At 41.5% G+C, this 19,730-nt stretch overlaps 1 protein-coding gene across 13 annotated transcripts; it reads left to right on the top strand.

The window, feature by feature from the left end:
• Positions 1-2,455: 2,455 nt before the first annotated feature.
• Positions 2,456-19,366, top strand: TRIM38 (tripartite motif containing 38). 13 transcript variants are annotated; one of them, XR_009597643.1, is made up of 9 exons: positions 2,456-2,535; positions 2,661-2,690; positions 3,990-4,418; positions 7,184-7,279; positions 9,065-9,295; positions 10,227-10,249; positions 10,345-10,457; positions 16,164-18,698; positions 18,797-19,366. XR_009597643.1 is itself a non-coding variant. In XM_012101140.5 (8 exons), exons 3-8 carry the CDS (start codon positions 4,020-4,022, stop codon positions 16,682-16,684), a joined length of 1,383 nt encoding a protein of 460 aa, XP_011956530.1. In that variant the 5' UTR covers positions 2,456-2,535; positions 2,661-2,690; positions 3,990-4,019; the 3' UTR covers positions 16,685-19,366. The 13 variants fall into 13 exon arrangements, 7 of the variants coding, with proteins under 7 accessions (XP_011956530.1, XP_060259387.1, XP_011956529.1 ...); XR_009597640.1 differs by having other exon boundaries at positions 2,661-2,695; XR_009597641.1 differs by having other exon boundaries at positions 2,661-2,695; positions 3,875-4,418.
• The last annotated feature ends 364 nt before the right edge of the window (positions 19,367-19,730 follow it).

The following is a 19,730-nucleotide window of genomic DNA, read 5'->3' as shown; positions in this document are numbered from 1 at the left end:
TCAGTCGTGTGTGACTCTTTGCAACCCCATGGACTGTAGCCTACCATGCTCCTCCATCCGCGGGATTTTCCAGGCAAGAGTACTAAAAAAGCTGTTCAATAAATGCTCATTATGTTAATAAATGCTTACATTTTAAATGACAGGATTTAATTGTCATTGTTAGCATGAATCATTTAAAATCATTTATAAGAGCCAGATTAAATTTACATTTTTTAAAATGTCACGTCAAAGAAGTAGTTATGCTTTCATAAAGGCAAAGCCATGGGGACATAAATGTGAGAGTGCCATCTACTGGTAAACATATACACAGGTAAGGCACTAAGAAGACTGGTAAAATATTAATGAGTGTGTGTGCTAAGTCACTTCAGTTGTGTCTGACTCTTTGTGATCCCATGGACCGTAGCCCACCAGGCTCCTCTGTCCATGGGATTCTCCAGGCAAGAATACTGGAGTGGGTTGGCATGTCCTTTTCCAGGAGATCTTCCTGACTCAGGAATTGAACCAATGTCTACTTTAAATAATGTCTTCCTTATGTAGCTTATATAAAATGTGAAAGAAAGATAGAAGCAAAATTGACAGATGTTGTGTGATATTTTCCTGGAAACTATTCTTATCCTATTAATACATGGAAAATGTAATGATATTTTTAAGTGTAAAAGAAAACAATAATAACAATAAATATATGAAATGACAAATTGTCAAAAGTTTTTTCCACCTCTGCCCTTCCCCCCAGATTAGAAATAAAACTAGGATGCCAACTATTTCAGTTTATATTCACTATTGGGAGGTCCTAGCCAGCACAGTAAGGGAAGAAGAATAAAGGTTAATGTTAAATGTTAATTGTTTAAATCCTCCAATTAAAAGGCAAAGATTAGTAGAATGGATTTAAAAAATGCCAGAACTGAACATATATTAGCTAGAAGAAAAACACCTGAAATACAAAAACACAAATAAGTCTTAAATAAATGTATAGAAAAATAGGTATTATGCAAGCAGTAAGGGCATCGCTGGTGGCTCAGATGGTAAAGAATCTGCTTGCAATGCAGAGACCAGAGTTCAATCCTTGGGATGGAAAGATTCCCTGGAGAAGGGAATGGCTGCCCACTCCAGTATTCTTGCCTGGAGAATTCCATGGACAGAGGAGCCTGATGGGCTACAGTCCACAGGTTCTCAAAGAGTAGGACACGACTGACGACTGAACGACTAACACGTCACACTTATGCAAACAGTAAGCATAAAAAGAATGGAGTGTCTATATTAATAAAAAATAGAGTTTAAGACAGAGAGCATTTCCAGAGATAAAGAGTACCGTTCTGTACTGATAAAAGGGTCCGTTTTTTCATCAAGAAAACGTAATCATAAATGTGTATGAGCTTAATGACAAGCCTTCAAAATACATGATGCAAAAATGGAAAGAATTAAAGGGAAAAATAAGCAATTCTATAATCCTAGTTGGAGATTTTAATACCTTTCTTTCAGTAGTGATATAATAACTAGATAAAACATCTAAAAAGTCACATAAGACTGAAAAACCCTATCTATCACCTTGAACAAATTGGTATTTAAAGAACATTATACTGAATTATACTGAATATCTGCATCCACATTCTTTTCAAGTACATATGGTTATAGTCATAATGATAGACATGTTCTAGGCCACTGTACAAGTCAATAAAGTTAGAGGAATTTAAATCAGATAGCATATGTTGTCTTGGGAATTCCCTGGCAGTCCAGCAGTTAGGATTCCAGTGCTTTCACTGCCAGGGCCTGGGTTCCAACCCTGGTCAGGGAACTAAGATCACATAAGCCCCCAATTTGTGGAAATTAAGCAACATGCTTCTAAATTAATCTACCATGTAAAAATCATAATAAAAATTATAATATATTTGAACTATAGAATAAGGCATATATAACTTTGTGAGAGGCAACTAAACAGTGCCTACAGGGAAATGTATAGCTTAAACTGTTTACATTAGAAAATAAAGATAGTCTAAAATCAAAGCCCAGATCCTGCAAAGGTGATATGTCTAAAAGAAGACACCTCCACTACCACCAATAAAACTGAGATCCCAAAGGGTGATAAAGGTGAACTAGAAGTAAACCCATTTCACCTCCTGGAAACTGAAAGAGCTCTGAGAACTCTGGTGCTGAGGAGGGTGCAAAGAAAAGAAAAAGAAAGAGAGTAATAGACCCTGGTAAGTTGTAACAAGAGGCCAATTTTTATACATATTCGGGATGAAATTTCATATCACTTGGGTTATCAAAACAAAATTATTAGTTTGTTCCTTCTTTTTATTGCTGTAAAAGAAAAATATTTTTCCTACCATCTTCCCTCCCTTTCAGTACAAGCTGAGTGCAAAAGATACGGGCCATTTCACCAGTTTCCTCCCCGGATCTTATAGGGCCCCGCCTTCTGAAGTAGTTTCACTTTTGTTTGTAGTTAACTTCCTCACCCAGACCTCAGGAACCAGCAGCTACGGAGCGAACTAGCGCGAGTATGTGACTGTCTGCTGTGTGGAGAAGGGAGTGGAAAAGGTCAGACCCATGTTTTCTCATGTTTTCTCCACGGAGGGATAGGAGATGTGTGTTGGAGGAGGGGATGGGGTAGCCGGGTCTTTGTTTCATGGCTCTCACACAGGGTCTGCTTTCTTTTTCGCCAGACTCCATGTTAAATCTCTGAAGTACAGAAGGTGAGGTGAGTGAAGGTCCAGGACAGGCGCCCTGGGGGCTCAGAGGAGGGGAGGTCCTCCTTCCCTAGGAGCACAGCACCAGTGGCAGAGAGGAGCCTAGTGTATCGCTTGGGGGAGATAACCTGCCAAAGAACAGAAATCTCCAGAAGAAATTCTCTTTGGATCCAAGAGACTGGTCCTGGTTATTAGAGGGACATAGCCTATCCAGTAACTTTAGTTGAATCCTTGCTTTTGATTCTGGCCCTGTCAGTTCAAAGGAAAGGCCACTCTCAACTTCCTTCATCCTCTGCTGCCCTCCCCGACAAACTCCCAGGAATGAGGAAGCAGGGAACTGAGCCAGGTTCCCAAAGCAGTCTAAGCTGTGGGTGAGAGGGTCGACTCCTTTGTCTATTGGTTGTCAGGTCCCTAGGGGTTAAGCCCTCAGGGTTGAGAGGCCCTGCTTTCCCATCTGCTTCTCACCTTCCCCTATCCTGGATTCTGCAAACTCCCTGTGTTCCAGTCACTCTGAACTTCTCCTGAGACACAGGTCCTGCTTGGAGAAGAGAGTCACCTCCCTAGCTGTCAAGGAGTTCTGCTCCCCTTCTCTTCCCAGCTCTTTTTTCCTCAGGTCAGGGAGCGGGGAAAAGAACTTGATTTCTTTACTTGTTCTTCTGGTTGTCTTTTTTGCTTTCATTATCATCCAGTTAGGTTTCCACTAGGGACTTTATTATGGTGTCTTTTGTTCTTTGTGGGGCAGGAGTGAGGGTTTAATTAGAGTCAAATTTGATTGTCTCAATCAAATCCTTAATAGACCACCCCTTTACCTAAGTGTTACTACCACTTACAAAGAAACAATTCTGGTACTAATTATTCTTGATGTTCATTAGAGGGAGAAAAACTTTAACAGTCCCTCACTGAGTTCTCTCTCTTGCTGCAGCTTTGGTTGAGGAAGTCAGCTTGGTTTCTCTCCCTCTCTCAGTGAAAACTTACAATGATGGAATGTTCTCCATCGGGGCTTTCATATAGCTACCAATCACCTGGAGCTATTAAGCAATTTAAATATGGCTAAGAGGTGCGAGAAATAGAATTTTAAATTCTATTTAATTGTAATTAAAGTGGCCACATGTAATAGTCATGACCATATTCCACAACACAGCTACATTCAATGCATCGTCTAAATTCCAACCTATTTCTTCTCTCTCTAGAGCAGACTCCATGACCTGTTGAAACCAGTGGCAACCAGTGCATTGCACAGAGACTCAGGAGAGGTAAAGTTCCATCACTGTGGGAAAATTCTGATTACTTCATCTCTGTGTCTAGATTCAATATTGGAGCTTTACAGGAGAAACCATGGCCTCAAAGAAGATGAGGGAGGAAGCCACCTGCTCCATCTGCCTGCACCTGATGACTAACGCAGTGAGCATCAGCTGTGGACACAGCTACTGCCACGCGTGCATAGTGAGCTTCTTTGAGAACCTCTACCAGATGCAACCATGGCTGAAGACATTCTCCTGTCCCCAGTGTCGAGCACCATTTAACATGGAGAGCCTCCGGCCCAACAAGCAGCTGGGAAATCTCATCGAAGTCATCAAGGAGATGGACCAGGAAATGTCATGTGAGGAACATGGAGAGAAGCTCCACCTGTTCTGTGAAGACGAGGGCCAGCTTATCTGCTGGCTCTGTGATCGTGGAGCCCAGCACAAAGGGCATGCCACAGCTCTGGTGGAAGAAGCATGCCAAGGCTACAGGGTGAGTGGTGGCCCACAGGGCTTCGGCAAGTACTTGGCCTCATATTGCCCCCTGAGACCTGAGATTCTTTGGCCTGAAACCCAAGATTAGGATCCTGAAATCCTATATCCTGTCATTCATCTGAAAAGTAGAATGATGGGTCCTCACTAAATCAAGTCCCAAAGGTTACTTTTGTCCCTATCCTTTCTGGCTCTGATGAACTCCTCCCTGCTTTAGAATGCCATGTGCACACCTGCATGTTTTATTGCTTCATACCATGTGTGTAATTTGAGAAACAACAATATGCAAGACCATGGGAAAGAGTCTGAAAACACAGGGGTCAAAGACACACCACCTTAGATGTCTTACAGTCTAATAGGAAAGACAAATCCGCAAACAGGCTGCCTGGAGTCCCCTGATTTGGATGGTGGAGCAGAGCCCTAAGGGGTGTGGAGTAGTAACTAAGGAATCTTCCCAAGAATGACTCTTGAAGAATACATAAAAATTAACCAAATATATTAATAGAAGTATGGAGAAGGGAGAGGACATTCCAGACAGAGGGGACCACATGTGCAAAAGCACAGCCATGGGAGCATACCTGACTTGCTATGACTAGGCCGGGGGGTATGCAGGGGAGGCAGGTGATGTTACGGGAATGAAAATCAGGTCTGCATCCTAGCCCAGAGTAGTCCTGGCCATGGGGGGATTTTCATTTGCAGAGTGAAAGATCGGGCTAACAATGAAAAGAACATTCTGGTACTGATACAATGAAAGGAATACTAAGTAGTAAAATTCAGATTATTCCTGTGAGAAGTGGAAAGAGATCAGTTCTAAGCCAGATTCAGGAAAGAGTGTGAGTGGAAGGATTTGGAAGTGATTGGTCGTCAAGGATAAAGCAGAGAGTGAGGTTTTGAGCAACTCCTGAGTTTCTCACTCAAAGCATGTACTCACATTTTGAGTGAGTACAGTACTAATGTGTAAAACAGAAAGCTAGCGAGAAGGTGCTATATAGCACAGAGAGCTCAGCTCTGTGCTCTGTGATGATGACCTAGACAGATGGAATGGAGGGGGCGGTGGCGGTGGAAGAGATGCCCGAGAAGGAGGGGATATATATATATATACAAATGGCTGATTCATGGTTTTGTACAGCAGAAACTGACAACATTGTAAAGCAATTATATTCCAATAAAAAGACAAAACCATTTTAAAAAAATCATGTAAAGGAAGACTGACCTTTGCAATCATGGAACCTAGTGGGCATAGTCTTGCTACCTATTCCTTCTCTGTCCTGCCTAGATTTGAGAAAATTGTTGTCCCCATTGTGAGCTCCTTGTCCCCACATTCCATGAACTGGAGGTGATCTTCTATTAAGGTTCTGAGTCCTCCATCAGTGTATGCCAATACTGACCACCACTCAGCACATGACAGCTCTTCCTTAAACTCCATGGAGCAGTTAATTGCTGTAATGGGGATATTCCCATTGGAATTATTTTCCCACCAAGTAGTAAAAGAAGCACCATGGGGCGATGATTCTAAACCTAGAGAGTTAGACTGCTTAGTTTGAAATTTTAATTCAGCTACCCATTAGATGGGTGGCTTTGAGCAAGTTATTTAATGTCTTCATGCCCTTGTTTCCCTAACTGTGAATGGGGATAAGAGTAGTTCCCTTCCTCCCCAACATACATGCTCAGCAGGTTGTTATAAGGCTTAAGGACATAATACATGTAAAGCTTAGAATAGCATTTAGCACATAGCAACTGCAGTACTGACTTGCTAACAAGTTCTGCAGAGCCCTTTCTTGACAGCATGCAAGAATTAATGAGTATACTTACTGGGTTTAGGACAGGAGCCAATTCTTTTAGTATTGATCACAGCTAGCAATTTGATTTAGCTTAAACTTACTTTCCATAAAAATGTGAGACACTGTCTTGAAAAATAACCTAAAAGCTTGATATGGATACTAAGTCACTTGAAACCATTTAGTTTCATGATACCATTTTTCAAAAGGCGTCAGAGCCGCCCTCCTCCATTAACTGTTTCTAATAACTTTGGCTGGCAGCCTAATCTTTCTTTCTTGACTCACCATAATATGTACAAAGTTCCCTGTGTGCCAAACACTTTGGCATTGGTTCTGTTTGGATCAGTACATTATTAAATAAAACATTTTTAGGTGATTATTATCTTGTTTTATGTGCAGCATTTCCTTGGCAAGACTGTTAGTGGTGGTGGATATAGCTCAGACTCTGGGTCAGCAGATGAACTGGAATCACAGTCCAACCACCCACCAGTTACAGCCCTTTGGGGAAGTTATTTATTCCCTTTCTAAGCCTGTTTCTGCAGCACAGAAATGATGTTAAAAATCCTACTAACTGCTCAGGGTTGCCAAGGGAATCAAATATGTTACTGCATATACAACCCTTGGGCTTCCCTGATGGCTCAGTGGTAAAGAATCCGCCTGCCAATGCAGGAGATGCAGTTTGATCTTTGGGTTGGGAAGTTCCCCTGGAGAAGCAAATGGTAACCAACTCCAGTAATTTCACCTGGGAAACCCCTTGGATTTCCAGAGGAGCCTGGCAGCCTATAGTCCATGAGGTCGCAAAGAGTGGGACACGACTTAGTGACTGAACAACAACAGCAAAACACAGTCTTTGGCATGCTTCCTGGCAAAGTGTGAGGACTCAATGCATATTCAGTTTTATTCTAATAGTCTTAGAGGGCTGGGCTGCCCCTTATGTGGCTAATGAAGAATTGTTGAATAGACTTTATTCACTCAATTTTTCCTTTAGGAAAAGCTCCAGCAAGCTGTGACAAATTTGAGGCAACTGGAAGAGGAATGTATGAACCTGAAGGTGTTCACGGCAGAGCAAATAACCAAATGGAACGTAAGAATTTGGGCTTATTGATCTCAGGCTATTTTCCATCCTAGAGCTTAGATATAGGGGGTGATTGGGCAAAGCATAGTGAAAGCTTATTGTCACTAAATCAGACCAAACAGACAAAATCCAAAGAAGAAACTACTGTTTTTATGCCCCTCGTTTTCTAAAATCTATGAGAATTTATCTCCAACCCCTTAAACCTTTCAGTAGTAGTTGGCTAGGATTCTGAAGCCTCAGTCAGGAAAAGCAGAACTGGTATGCTCCTTTACCTAGAGTCATTCTTCACTAAGTTTCAGTTCTTAATATCTCAAAGTACCTTCCTGATTTGAAGGCCTTATTAACCTTATTGCTGTGGCATGCGTACTGCAGTACAGGGCACATGTACTACAGTACAGGCTGTGGCTCTCAGCCTTACGAGTTCAGAAATCAACCCTTGTGACTGCTAAGAAAATAGAATCACTCCAGGTTGAGATTCATATTACTGAAGCTCATGAAGCTGATGAAGGAAATCTACTTGGATTATAAGGAAGATCCAAGTGCTCCAAGAACCTACACACTTAGTACTGCAGACTCTCAGGTCTATAAGACTATTTTCATGGCTGACCAGCCTCCCCCTGATCGGAGATGCATCTCTTTACAGAATATTTATGTAATTCATCAACTTGCAGACAAATCCCACAGGCCAGTTAGGCATTTTGCCTCTTTCAGATGCCTCTTCCAACCTTCCAACCTCTCTGCTCCAATCCTTTAGGTATGGTTGTTAAACTTAAGCTCTCAGAGGACACTCTTACCTCTCTCATTTCTGGGATCTTAGGCAGTGGGGAGGATCTTGACCATCAGTGACCCTTCAACCACATCACAGCCATCGAAACACTGTATGAATTGAGAAATCATCCATGGAGATTGCAATTCTTCTCTCACCCCAAATGAAAGCTGAGTCTGACAAGCTGTATCATGTGGTTTCTGTTACTCTTACACATAAGGTTGAGTACATGGACCCAGGTTGGTGGATGACTATTTCATAGTTAACTATGACAAAAGTGTGCTACCCAAACCTCCTGCTGCTGAGAATAATGGACTCTCCTGTTAGCTTGGGTGCCTTAAAGTCCAGCCTTGGTGATGTTCACTATAAGCTTTTGTTTCAAGAAATCCTCTCAGACTCAGAGCTACCTTCTTACATCTCAAATAAAAACTCATTTTTATCCTTTTAACTGATAAAATTTTTGACCTTGGTTCTAGTCCCATGATTAAATTATTTATCACTCCTGCCCATCTCTTTTGCATGTTGGCTGAATAAGGAAATAGTGTGACTCTAGAGAATTGTGATAACCTTTCCCACATCTGAATATCTGCCTTCCAGGCATGACTCTACAGTGGGACAATTTTCCAGCTTGAATGAGTCATGGGAAAATAATCTTATGGTAGCTGAGCAAACTTACTTTTGTGTGTCTATGTATTAAAATATACATAACAAAATGTCCTATTTAACTATTTGTATGTGTACAGTTCCATTCCTTCCTCCTCCCAGCTCCTGGTAACCTCTACTCTACTTTCTGTCTCTATGAATTTGACAATTTTAGGTACCTCATATAACTGGAATCATAAAATATTTGCTCTTTTTTTCTGGTTTACTTGACTTAGTATAATATCTTTAAGATTCATCCATATTGAAGCATATATCAGAATGCCATTCCTTTTTAAGACTGAATAGTATTCCACTGTATCTATAGATTGCATATCAGTTCATCCATCAATGGGCATTTGGTTTGTTTCCACTTTTCCTAACTCAAGGAGAAGATAGAGGTTCGGAAACAAAAAATCCAGTCTGACTTTAAGACTCTCCAGAGCTTCCTTCATGAGGAAGAGAAGTCTTATCTATGGAAACTGGAGAAAGAAAAAGAGCAAACTCTGAGGAGACTGAGGGACAATGAGGCCAATCTTGAACAGAAGAACCATGAACTCCAGAGCCACATCCTGGAGCTAGAGAATAAATGTCAGTGCTCAGCCCAGAAATTGCTTCAGGTAAGACCATGCACTTGGAGTAAGGAGGGAAGGTATTTGTTCTTGACCTTTCAGCAGGAGAATGGTGAGGAACCATGGGAAGCTTGGTGAGGCTTGCCTGTTTCACTCAAAAATGGCACATTAGTGTAGGGAATTTAAATTTAATGTTCCTTTTAGATACATATCAATGTTTGCAAGGTGGCCCCCACCAGTCTATAGAGTGCCTTTAGCTGAATTAGAAATAATATGGCTATAGTGGGCTCCTTGGCTAAATGGAACCATGGGACAACTTTGGCTACCATTTATTTCTGTACCATGTTTACAAAACTCTGACTGTGAAAGTGTCTGCTGAAATACCCCTTCAGATGACTGATGGGTGACAAAGTGGGACAGTCAAAATGAGTGATTACTTTTTCCTTGATTTGCTTGTAGAGCCCTCCAGAGCTCTTTTGGATCCAGCCCATTACAATAAACTAAACTATGACTGTAGCTGTTTTATCCTGTTCCTACTAACAGAACTAGGGGTCACCCTGTAAGGATGAGAATGTAGTTCGATGCCCTACCACCATGTGATACCTGCTGCTACCACCATAGTGGCCCAGTCTCAGGGCTTAAGCCTGGGTTCACTACTTTGGACCTTTGCAATAAGTGTCTCTAATATGGGCTCACTCTGAAGGAAATGAGGTCACTGAAAGCAAGTCTTTCCAGAGGGAGCATGGGACAAAGCTCCTGGCCTTCTTCCACATAGCAAGGAAAGTAAACACCCTGATATGCTGACTATTCCATGGGGCCAGGATGGAAATCATCATCTCTAGGTATTCATCAATATCTAAGTCCAGGATTAGTCTTTTTTACTTCTTTGGAAGGAGTATTAGAGAGAACAGCCTCACATGCCAAGTCCCATGAAATACTGATGTTCCCACACTTATCTTTTGTCTTTGTCTCTTCATAGGATGTGAAAGATACTTTGAGCAGGTGAGTCCTATATGAGTTCAGGAGGGAAAGAGGTGTGGGTATACAGAGTTAAATGGAATTTACACTGAAGAAGTTTTGGTTTCTGCTTATTCTAGGAGTTGGGCTGTGAAGCTAGAACAACCAGAGGCCCTCTCTTTGGACCTTCATACTGTGTGCAATGTTTCTGAGCTTTACTTTGATGTAAAGAAAATGTTAAGGAGACATCAAGGTATGTGAAGAAGCCCTAAATGCTACAGATAGACGGGACCTTAAGTGGTAATGAAGTTCATCACCTGTCCCCAGGCAGGCTCACAGCCAGAGAGGTTATTCAGGTATCTTTAGTGTAGCTGTCATTCTCCCTTGTTAGTTTTCTCCAGTGCTTAGACAGGGACATGGGATACTGGTTATCTGTGCAGACCCAGTTGGGTCCTTTGCTTAGGGTCTCACAAGGCTGCAGCTAAGGTGTTGGCCTGGCTGTGTTCTTATCTGGAAGTGAGACTGGGAAAGAATCCTCTTATAAGCTCACTCAGGTTGTTGGCAGAATTTATTTCTTTTGGGTTTGGCACTTAGGGCCCTAGCTTGTTGCTGACTACTGGCTGGAGGCTGCCTTGGATTCTAGAAGCCACCCTTCAGCTGCTTGCACTTGGGCCTCCCACCTCGGCCAATTATTTCTGCAAAGTAAGCTACAGGGAGAGAGAGTCCCTAGAGCAAGTCTGCCAGAAAGAGAGAGGCTTATAGAGTGAAATATAGTCACATCTCATCATTATTGCCATAGCCTACAGGTTGGAAACAATTCACAGGTCCTGCCCACAATCAAAGGGAAGGAATTCCATAAGAGTATGAACACTAATGAGGGTAATGAAACTATGAGCCATGTCATCTAGGGCCACCCAAGATGGATGGGTCATGGTGGAGAGTTCTGACAAAACGTGGTCCACTGGAGAAGAGAATGGCAAACCACTTCAGTATTCTTGCCTTGAGAACCTCATGGACAGTATGAAAAGGCAAAAGGTAGGACACTGAAAGATGAACTCCCCAGGTTGGTAGGTGCCCAATATGCTACTGGAGATCAGTGGAGGAAAAAACTCCAGAAAGAATGAAGAGATGGAGTCAAAGCAAAAACAACACCCAGCTGTGGATGTGACTGGTGATGGAAGTAACGTCCAATGCTGTAAAGAGCAATATGGCATAGGAACCTGGAATGTTAGGTCCATGAATCAAGGCAAATTGGAAGTGGTCAAACAGGAGATGGCAAGAGTGAACACTGACATTTTAGGAATCAGCAAACTAAAATGGACTGGAATGGGTGAATTTAACTCAGATGACCATTATATCTACTACCATGGGCAAGAATCTCTTAGAAGAAATGGAGTAGCCATCATAGTTAACAAAAGAGTCTGAATTGCAGTACTTGGATGCAATCTCAAAAACGACAGAATGATCTCTGTTCGTTTCCAAGGCAAACCATTCAATATCACAGTAATCCAAATCTATACCCCGACCAGTAATGCTGAAGAAACTGAAGTTGAATGGTTCTATGAAGACCTACAAGACCTTCTAGAACTAAAACCCCAAAAAGATGTCCTTTTCATTACAGGGGATTGGAATGCAAGAGTAGGAAGTCAATAAATACCTGGAGTAACAGGCAAATTTGGCCTTGGAGTACAGAGTGAAGCAGGGCAAAGGCTAATAGAGTTCTGCCAAAAGAATACACTGGTCGTGACAAATATCCTCTTCCAACAACACAACAAAAGACTCTACACATGGATGAATATAGAAATCAGATTGATTATATTCTTTGCAGTCAAAGATGGAGAAGCTCTATACAGTCAGCAAAAATAAGACCGGGAGCTGGCTGTGGCAAAAATCATGAACTCCTTATTGCCAAATTCCGACTTAAATTGAAGAAAGTAGGGAAAACCACTAGATCATTTAGCTATGACCTAAATCAAATCCCTAATGATTATACAGTGGAAGTGACAAATAGATTCAAGGGATTAGATCTGATAGACAGAGTGCCTGAAGAACTATGGATGGAGTTTCATGATATTGTATAGGAGGCAGTGATCAAGGCCATCCCCATGAAAAGGAAAGGTAAAAAGGCAAAATGGTTGTCTCAGGAGGCCTTACAAATAGCTGTGAAAAGAAGAGAAGGGAAAGGCAAAGGAGAATAGGAAAAATATACCCATCTGAATGCAGAGTTTCAAAGAATAGCAGGAGAGATAAGAAAGCCTTCCTCAGTGATCAATGCAAAGCAATACAGGAAAACAACAGAACAGGAAAGACTAGAGACTCTTCAAGAAAACTAGAAATACCAAGAGAACATTTCATGCAAAGATGGGCATAATAAAGGACAGACATGGCATGGACCTAACAGAAACAGAAGATATTAAGAGGAGGTGGCAAGAATACACAGAAGAACTATACAAAAAAGATCTTCATGACCCAGATAATCAAGATGGTGTGATCACTCACCTAGAGCCAGACATCCTAGAATGTGAAGTCAAGTGGGCCTTAGGAAGCATCACTACAAACAAAGCTAGTGGAGGTGATGGAATTCCAGTTGAGCTATTTCAAATCCTAAAAGATGATACTGTGAAAGTGCTGCACTCAATATGCCAGCAAATTTGGAAAACTCAGCAGTGGCCACAGGACCAGAAAAGGTCAGTTTTAATTCCAAGCCCAAAGAAAGGCAATGCCAAAGAATGTTCAAACTACTGCACAACTGCACTCATCTCACACACTAGCAAAATAATGCTCAAAATTCTCCAAGCCAGGCTTCAACAATACATGAACTGTGGACTTCCAGATATTCAAGCTGGATTTAGCAAAGGCAGAGGAACCAGAGGTCAAATTGCCAACATCCGCTGGATCATTGAAAAAGCAAGAGAGTTCCAGAAAAGCATCTATTTCTGCTTTATTGACTACGCCAAACACTTTGTGTGGGTCACAACAAACTGTGGAAAATTAGAGATGAGAATACTAGACCTCATTACCTGCCTCCTGAGAAGTCTGTATGTAGGTCAAGAAGAACAGTTAGAACTGGACATGGAACAACAAACTGGTTCCAAATCGGGAAAGGGGTATTTCAAGGCTCTATATTGTCACCCTGTTTATTTAACTTATATGCAGAGTACATATAAGTACTGGATGAAGCACAAGCTGGAATCAAGATTGCTGGGAAAAATATCAGTAACCTCAGATATGCAGATAACATAACCCTTATGGCAGAAAGTGAAGAACTAAGGAGCCTCTTGATGAAAGTGAAAGATGAGAGTGAAAAAGTTGGCTTAAAACTGAACATTCAGAAAACTAAGATCATGGCATCTAGTCCCATCACTTCATGGCAAATAGATGGGGAAACAGTGGAAATAGTGGCAGACTTTATTTTTTGGGCTCCAAAATCACTGCAGATGGTGACTGCAGCCATGAAATTGAAAGGCACTTGCTCCTTGGCAGAAAAGTTATGACCAACCTAGACAGCATATTAAAAAGCAGAGATATTACTTTGCCAACAAAGGTCTGTCCAGTCAAAGCTATGGTTTTTCCAGTAGTCATTTATGGATGTGAGAGTTCAACTATAAAGAAAGCTGAGCGTCGAAGAATTGATGCTTTTAAACTGTAGTGTTGGAGAATATTGAGAGTCCCTTGGACTGCAAGGAGGTCCAGCCAGTCCATCCTAAAGGAAATTAGTCCTGAATATTCATTGGAAGGACTGATGCCGAAGCTGAAACTCCAATACTTTGGCCACCTGATGCAAAGAACTGACTCCTTGGAAAAAACCCTGATGCTAGGAAAAATCGAAGGCAGGAGGAGAAGAGCATGAAAGAGGATGAGATAGTTGGATAGCATCACCGACTCAATGGACATGAGTTGGTAATGGACAGGGAGGCCTGGCATGCTGCAGTCCATGGGGTCAAAAAGAGTTGGACACAACTGAGCAATTGAACTGAACTGAACAGATGAACACCAAGAGGCAGAATCATGGAAGGCTACCTTTTTGTCTGAGTGACATCATGACGAAACCTGAACTGAACTGAAATGGGACAATTTAAACTCTTTATTTATCCTGCTTAGTTTGAATTTCTGCTTTACCGCAGATATACTGATGCATTAAATTACAAGACACTGCCTTAGACTTTGAAAAGCGAAAGTGAAAGTGAAGTTCACTCAGTTGTGTCCGACTCTGGAGACCCTGTAGACTATACAGTCCATGGAATTCTTCAGGCCAGAATACTGGAGTGGGTAGCCTTTTCCTTCTTCAGAGGATCTTCCCAACCTGGGGATTGAACCAAGGTCTCCTGCATTGCAGGAGCATTCTTTACTAGCTGAGCCACAGGAAAGCCCAAGAATACTGGAGTGGGTAGCCTATCCCTTCTCCAGGAGATCTTCCCAACCCAGAAACCGCACCGGAGTCTCCTGCAGTGCAGGCGGATTCTTTACCAACTGAGCTATGAGGGAAGCCCACCTTAGACTCTACCAGGGGTCTAATTAGAACATTTGTATTTCTTGCCTTTATAACATCAAAAATATTCTGAATTTCAAAACCCATTTGGCCCCAGGGGTTTCCGATAAGGATAATGAACCCTTATTCAGTTCCCCCTCAATTTATCAATGACAAATAACAGTATCAGCCACTACCAAGGTCTGTGACTGATTTCCAAAGAGCTCAGTAGTCAACCATCTTTCAGGTGATATTACTAACCTATAAAAATTCGATTTTCTCGGCTTGATTTTCCTGGATCATCCCGGGAATATTAATTGAAGCCCTAAACTTTGTGAGTCTGGCTCATAATAAAGACTCACTGAACAGAGTTAATAGAGGAATATTTACAAAGATGAGGATTTTACTGCTAACAAGAAACAGTGAAGCAACCCAAGGCTAGGAATAGGTAGGAAGTCATCACCTTCCCAGGGTTTCAGTAGCAGATGGAGGGAGCTGTAGCTAAAGGAGAGTGTGACCAAACACAGACCCGCCAAATCACAGCCAGTGGGGAGGGACTTGGGGCGCTAAATACTTCTAATTCTGCTTCTTTTTGCCCTACGGTCTCCTCTAGTCCTTCCCATTGGCTTAACCAAACAGCAGTCAGAGGGAAGGGAGCCTTGTTGAGGTCCAGAGGGGTTACCCTTCCTGGACATGGAGCAGGCTGGAGAAGGGTAGAGAGTGATCTGGAGGAACAAAGGGAGAACATCCAGCACAGGAATTGTTTCCTAATACTTGATTTCCCTTATTACCACAATCCAACTGATCAGTGTTTAACCCAGTAACAGAGTAGTTTCTTAACTCTCTTGCTGGAACACCCTACTACCACTTTTCATTTTTAAAATTGCACTGCTTGTCAGTATCACAATTTAGTTTATCATACCTTTTTCTGTCTTACTTGACTCTAGTCAGGTATATTATTCTGTATAATCCCTATAGGATATTACCTGAAACAAGAAAGAAGAGCTGAGGTGTATGTCCTGAAGCCTGGGTAAAATTCTGGGATTTCCAATAACAAGCTATGACATCAGTTGTATCATTTTCCTTGTCTGATACTCAGTATAAATGGTAATTAAGTAGAGATGAGGAAGGGCTCATTTACGCTTCAATATTCCATGATTCCTAGAAGTCCTCCAAGAGAGAGGAAGGACTTTGGAGAGGACAGTTAATCATGTTAACTATGGTTAGTCCTGCCCCTTGGCTTCTCTGAGTGACTAAGATGGTGATGATGTTGTAGATGATGATGTTATCATTATTATTGGGCACTTATCTTGGTGACAGAGATGATGATTTCCACTTTATATTTAACAAAACTGAGGCTTAGAGAATGAACTAAGGCTAAGCTCATGACACCTAGTAAGAAACAATGCTTGGATCTGAACACAGACTGGTATTATTTAAAATAAACTGTGCTCTCAGCTACAAAAATCATGTCCTTATTTTTGTTTGCAGTCAGCGTGACTCTGGATCCAGATACAGCTCATTATGAACTAATTCTGTCTGAGGATCGGAGACAAGTGATTCGTGGATGCCCTCAGGAGAAGCTTGATAATTCTTCTAGGAGATTTAGTGCCTTGCCCTGTATCCTGGGCTGTGAAGCCTTCACTTCAGGGAAACATTACTTTGAAGTAGATGTGGGAGAAGGAACTGGGTGGGATTTAGGAGTCTGTATGGAAAATGTCCAGAGGGACACTGTCATGCCGCAGACGCCTCAGTCTGGATTCTGGGCCATCAGACGGTGCAAGGAAGGCTATGTAGCGCTTACCTCTCCCCTAACTTCCATTCAACTGACAGAGAAGCCCCTGGTTGTGGGGATTTTTCTGGACTTTGAGGCTGGAGTTGTGTCCTTTTATAATATGACCACTGGCTCTCACATCTTCACCTTCCCGAAGGCCTCCTTCTCTGACACTCTCCGGCCCTATTTCCAGGTCTATCTGTATTCTCCTTTGTTCCTGCCTCCCCCAGATGAGTAAGGGACAGACCAAAGTCTCCTCCTTGGTTTAACTAGTATACAAGTATAATCTAAATCTCATGAGCACAGAAATGTGGTCTCTTTTCTTCACTGCTATTTCCTTGTACCTAGAACAGTGCTGGGATTTTAGTGCATAGTTAATAAATTTGCATTGAATAAATGGCTATAATGACTATAAAAATACCCCAAAGGGTCACACTGAACTGGGGGAAAGCAAGATAATAGCAATGATTTTGCTTGGTCCTCTCCATCCCTCTTCAATGGATTTAGAGCTTTGATTTCTAGAGTAGAGTGCTTTTTTTCAGAGAAAATCCTATATCCTTAAACACTTATATTGCTAAACAAGAAAAAATGATGATGAAAATAAACATTCAAGTAAATAAATTTAATTAACAAAATAAATATTTGGAAACTATAAGGATAATAAAGATAAAATTAGAAGTTGATTTTGATGCTGGCAAGTTATAGAAAGAAAAATAAGTCCTACTAGTACTTTCAGGTTAAGAATGATACTATATTAGATAAACCACTGGCTGCTCTAAGAAAAAGGAGAACACATAAAAAAATAGAAACATGAAAGAGCACAAACTGGAATAATAATTTTGAGAGCAATTTAAAGAATTATGTGCAAATAAAATTGAAAATCTTAATTAAATGCCTTTTTCAAAAGAAACTAAATGACCTAACTGACTCAAGAAGCAGAAAGAAAAGCTAAACAGACTAATACATAAAAATGTAGTTCAGAAAGTTACAGAATGCCTATTAATATTTAGGGAAACAAGGAAAACAAAGAGCAGATGGTTTTATGGTTGCATTTTTTCTAAAGACAGCAACTCACTGTGCCCCTGAAGATTCAGTTAAGTTCTGTAGAATAGAAAACCCAAATGGACAGTGACTGAAACAAGTTCTCTCTCTCATGAAGAAGCAGTCCAGATGTGGAAGTACAGGAAATCCGGTCTAGGGCTGGTATGGCAACTCCATGAAATTGCCAAGCCTTCCAGCAACCCTCGCACTATCCCTAGGATCCAAGGCAGTTTTTAAAGCTCCAGCCATCACACCTGCATTCCAAGCTTTAAGATGGAAAGAGAGACACGGAACTAGAGGAAAGGGCATGCATTCAAGAGCTATCTTTTACTACTTACCCTACAACCTTCTGCTTTAATGTGATTAGCCAGAACTTGTCCAAAGCCACATTCCTCCTTGTCCACCTTGATGAGGCAGTAATGAACTTGGGCAGCTTAGCTCCACCTTGTTAGAATTCTGAGCAAGATTCATCAGAGAGCTACAGGGAATGTGACTCCCACACCCACCCAACCCAATGTCTCACATCAGTCTGGAAAACCCTCTCATAGCAGGCAGAATCTGTGGGCAGCATTTGGTACCCACATATTTAGCCAAGAAACAAAAGAAGAAATGTCCTCTGGTGCCCCTTCCTCATACCTGTTTGATATCCCATGCCCTGTGATTGCATGAGGTGTTAGGTATGTGAAGTGTATGTGGTGCTGCAGCAGCAGACCAGAGACACAGGAAAGAGAGGAGTAACAGGACAGCAACTGAGAGAAGCAGAGACACAGAAACAGTCCAGATGACGCAGTGTCTGTTCTCATGTAAAGTTCAAATTCCTCACAATGGCCTAGAAGGCAGATTCTGGCCCACAGACCTTGCCTTCCTGGAGTAATAGTCTGCTCTTCCACTTCTCACCTTTCATATACAGTAGCCTTCTCTTTGGTCCTAGATAATGCGAAGGTCATTCTGACCCAAGAGCCTTTGAGCATATGTTCTAGGATCAGAGTAGTCTTTTCCATATCTGCCTTTTCTGAAGCTGGGTGAGCTCATTTCAATCACCAGCTTGGCAGATAGAAAGTATTAGGGAATTAACATCCCAGGAGGAAAACTTCAACTGAAGAGGGAGTGGTGTGGGTGGATAAAGCTTCACCAAATGAGCTTCAGACAAACAATTCTGAGACTTCATGGACATCCAGGAAATGGCAGCAGGCGCTCAAAGTGGGAAACAGGTCAGTAATGCACTTGAGACTGCCTTTTCCACCTTTTGTGATACAGCCCCTCTATTCCAGCACCCTGCATCCTAGTTACCACCTTCTCTTACATCCAGGTCTCAGCTCAACGTTTCAGTGACATGGGACTTCCCTGTGGTCCAGTGGCTAAGACTCCATGCTTACCATTCAGGGAACCCAGAATTGATCCCTGTTCAGGGAACCAGATCCCATATGCGACAATGAAGAATGCTGCAACTAAAGATTCCGCATGCCACAACAAAATCCCATGTGCCACAATTAAGACCTGGTGTGGCCAAATAAATAAATAAATATTTTAAAAAATAAATTTTCAGAGACAGCAACTACTGCTATCTCCCCCTCTCTTTTCCTTTTTCAATATATAAATATGGAAATAGCTTTAGATATTAAATGATTAAATTAACAGATATATTTTATGGAATACTGTAAAATACAGTAATAATACTCTAAGTTCTAAGCAACGCACACTCCAAATCACCTTCCCCATATGTATGTTTGATCTTGATTTTTTTTTTCCTCCTTTTCCCCATGGCATTAAACATTATGTTAAGATGTGGTTTTAAATGACTAGTGATCTTATAATCGCACATACACTCAGTTGTCTGTTTCAATTTAACTAATATTGAAATAAACGTCAATGTATGTAAGTAGGTTTTTACTTATCTTGTTTTTCTCAGGTGCGTTTTTGAAAAAGAATTTCCGAGTCACAGTATATGAACATTTGTTTAAAATACTACTGATATATTCTTATCTCCCTCCTTCCCTTTCTTCCTCTTCCCAGACCTGCCTCTATGTTTCCACAACTCTCACTGTCGTCAGTCAAACCCTCTAAGAGCTGGGAACCTGGAGGAACTTTGATAATGTGGAAAACCATGGGCTGGGGAATCAGACTGGAGAATCTTTCTGAGGAGATGGGAATCGAGACTGCTAAGTGAAAACATCACTGGAGACTAGACCGCTTCATTAATCCTCATTTCTGTTTCCTAATGTAGGAAAGGGAAGGATATAAAA

Source organism: Ovis aries, chromosome 20, assembly GCF_016772045.2.
Source record: "Ovis aries strain OAR_USU_Benz2616 breed Rambouillet chromosome 20, ARS-UI_Ramb_v3.0, whole genome shotgun sequence".
Classification (NCBI taxonomy): Eukaryota; Metazoa; Chordata; class Mammalia; order Artiodactyla; family Bovidae; genus Ovis; species Ovis aries.
Note: the sequence above shows the minus strand (reverse complement) of the source record. Positions and strands in the feature narration are given on the sequence as shown.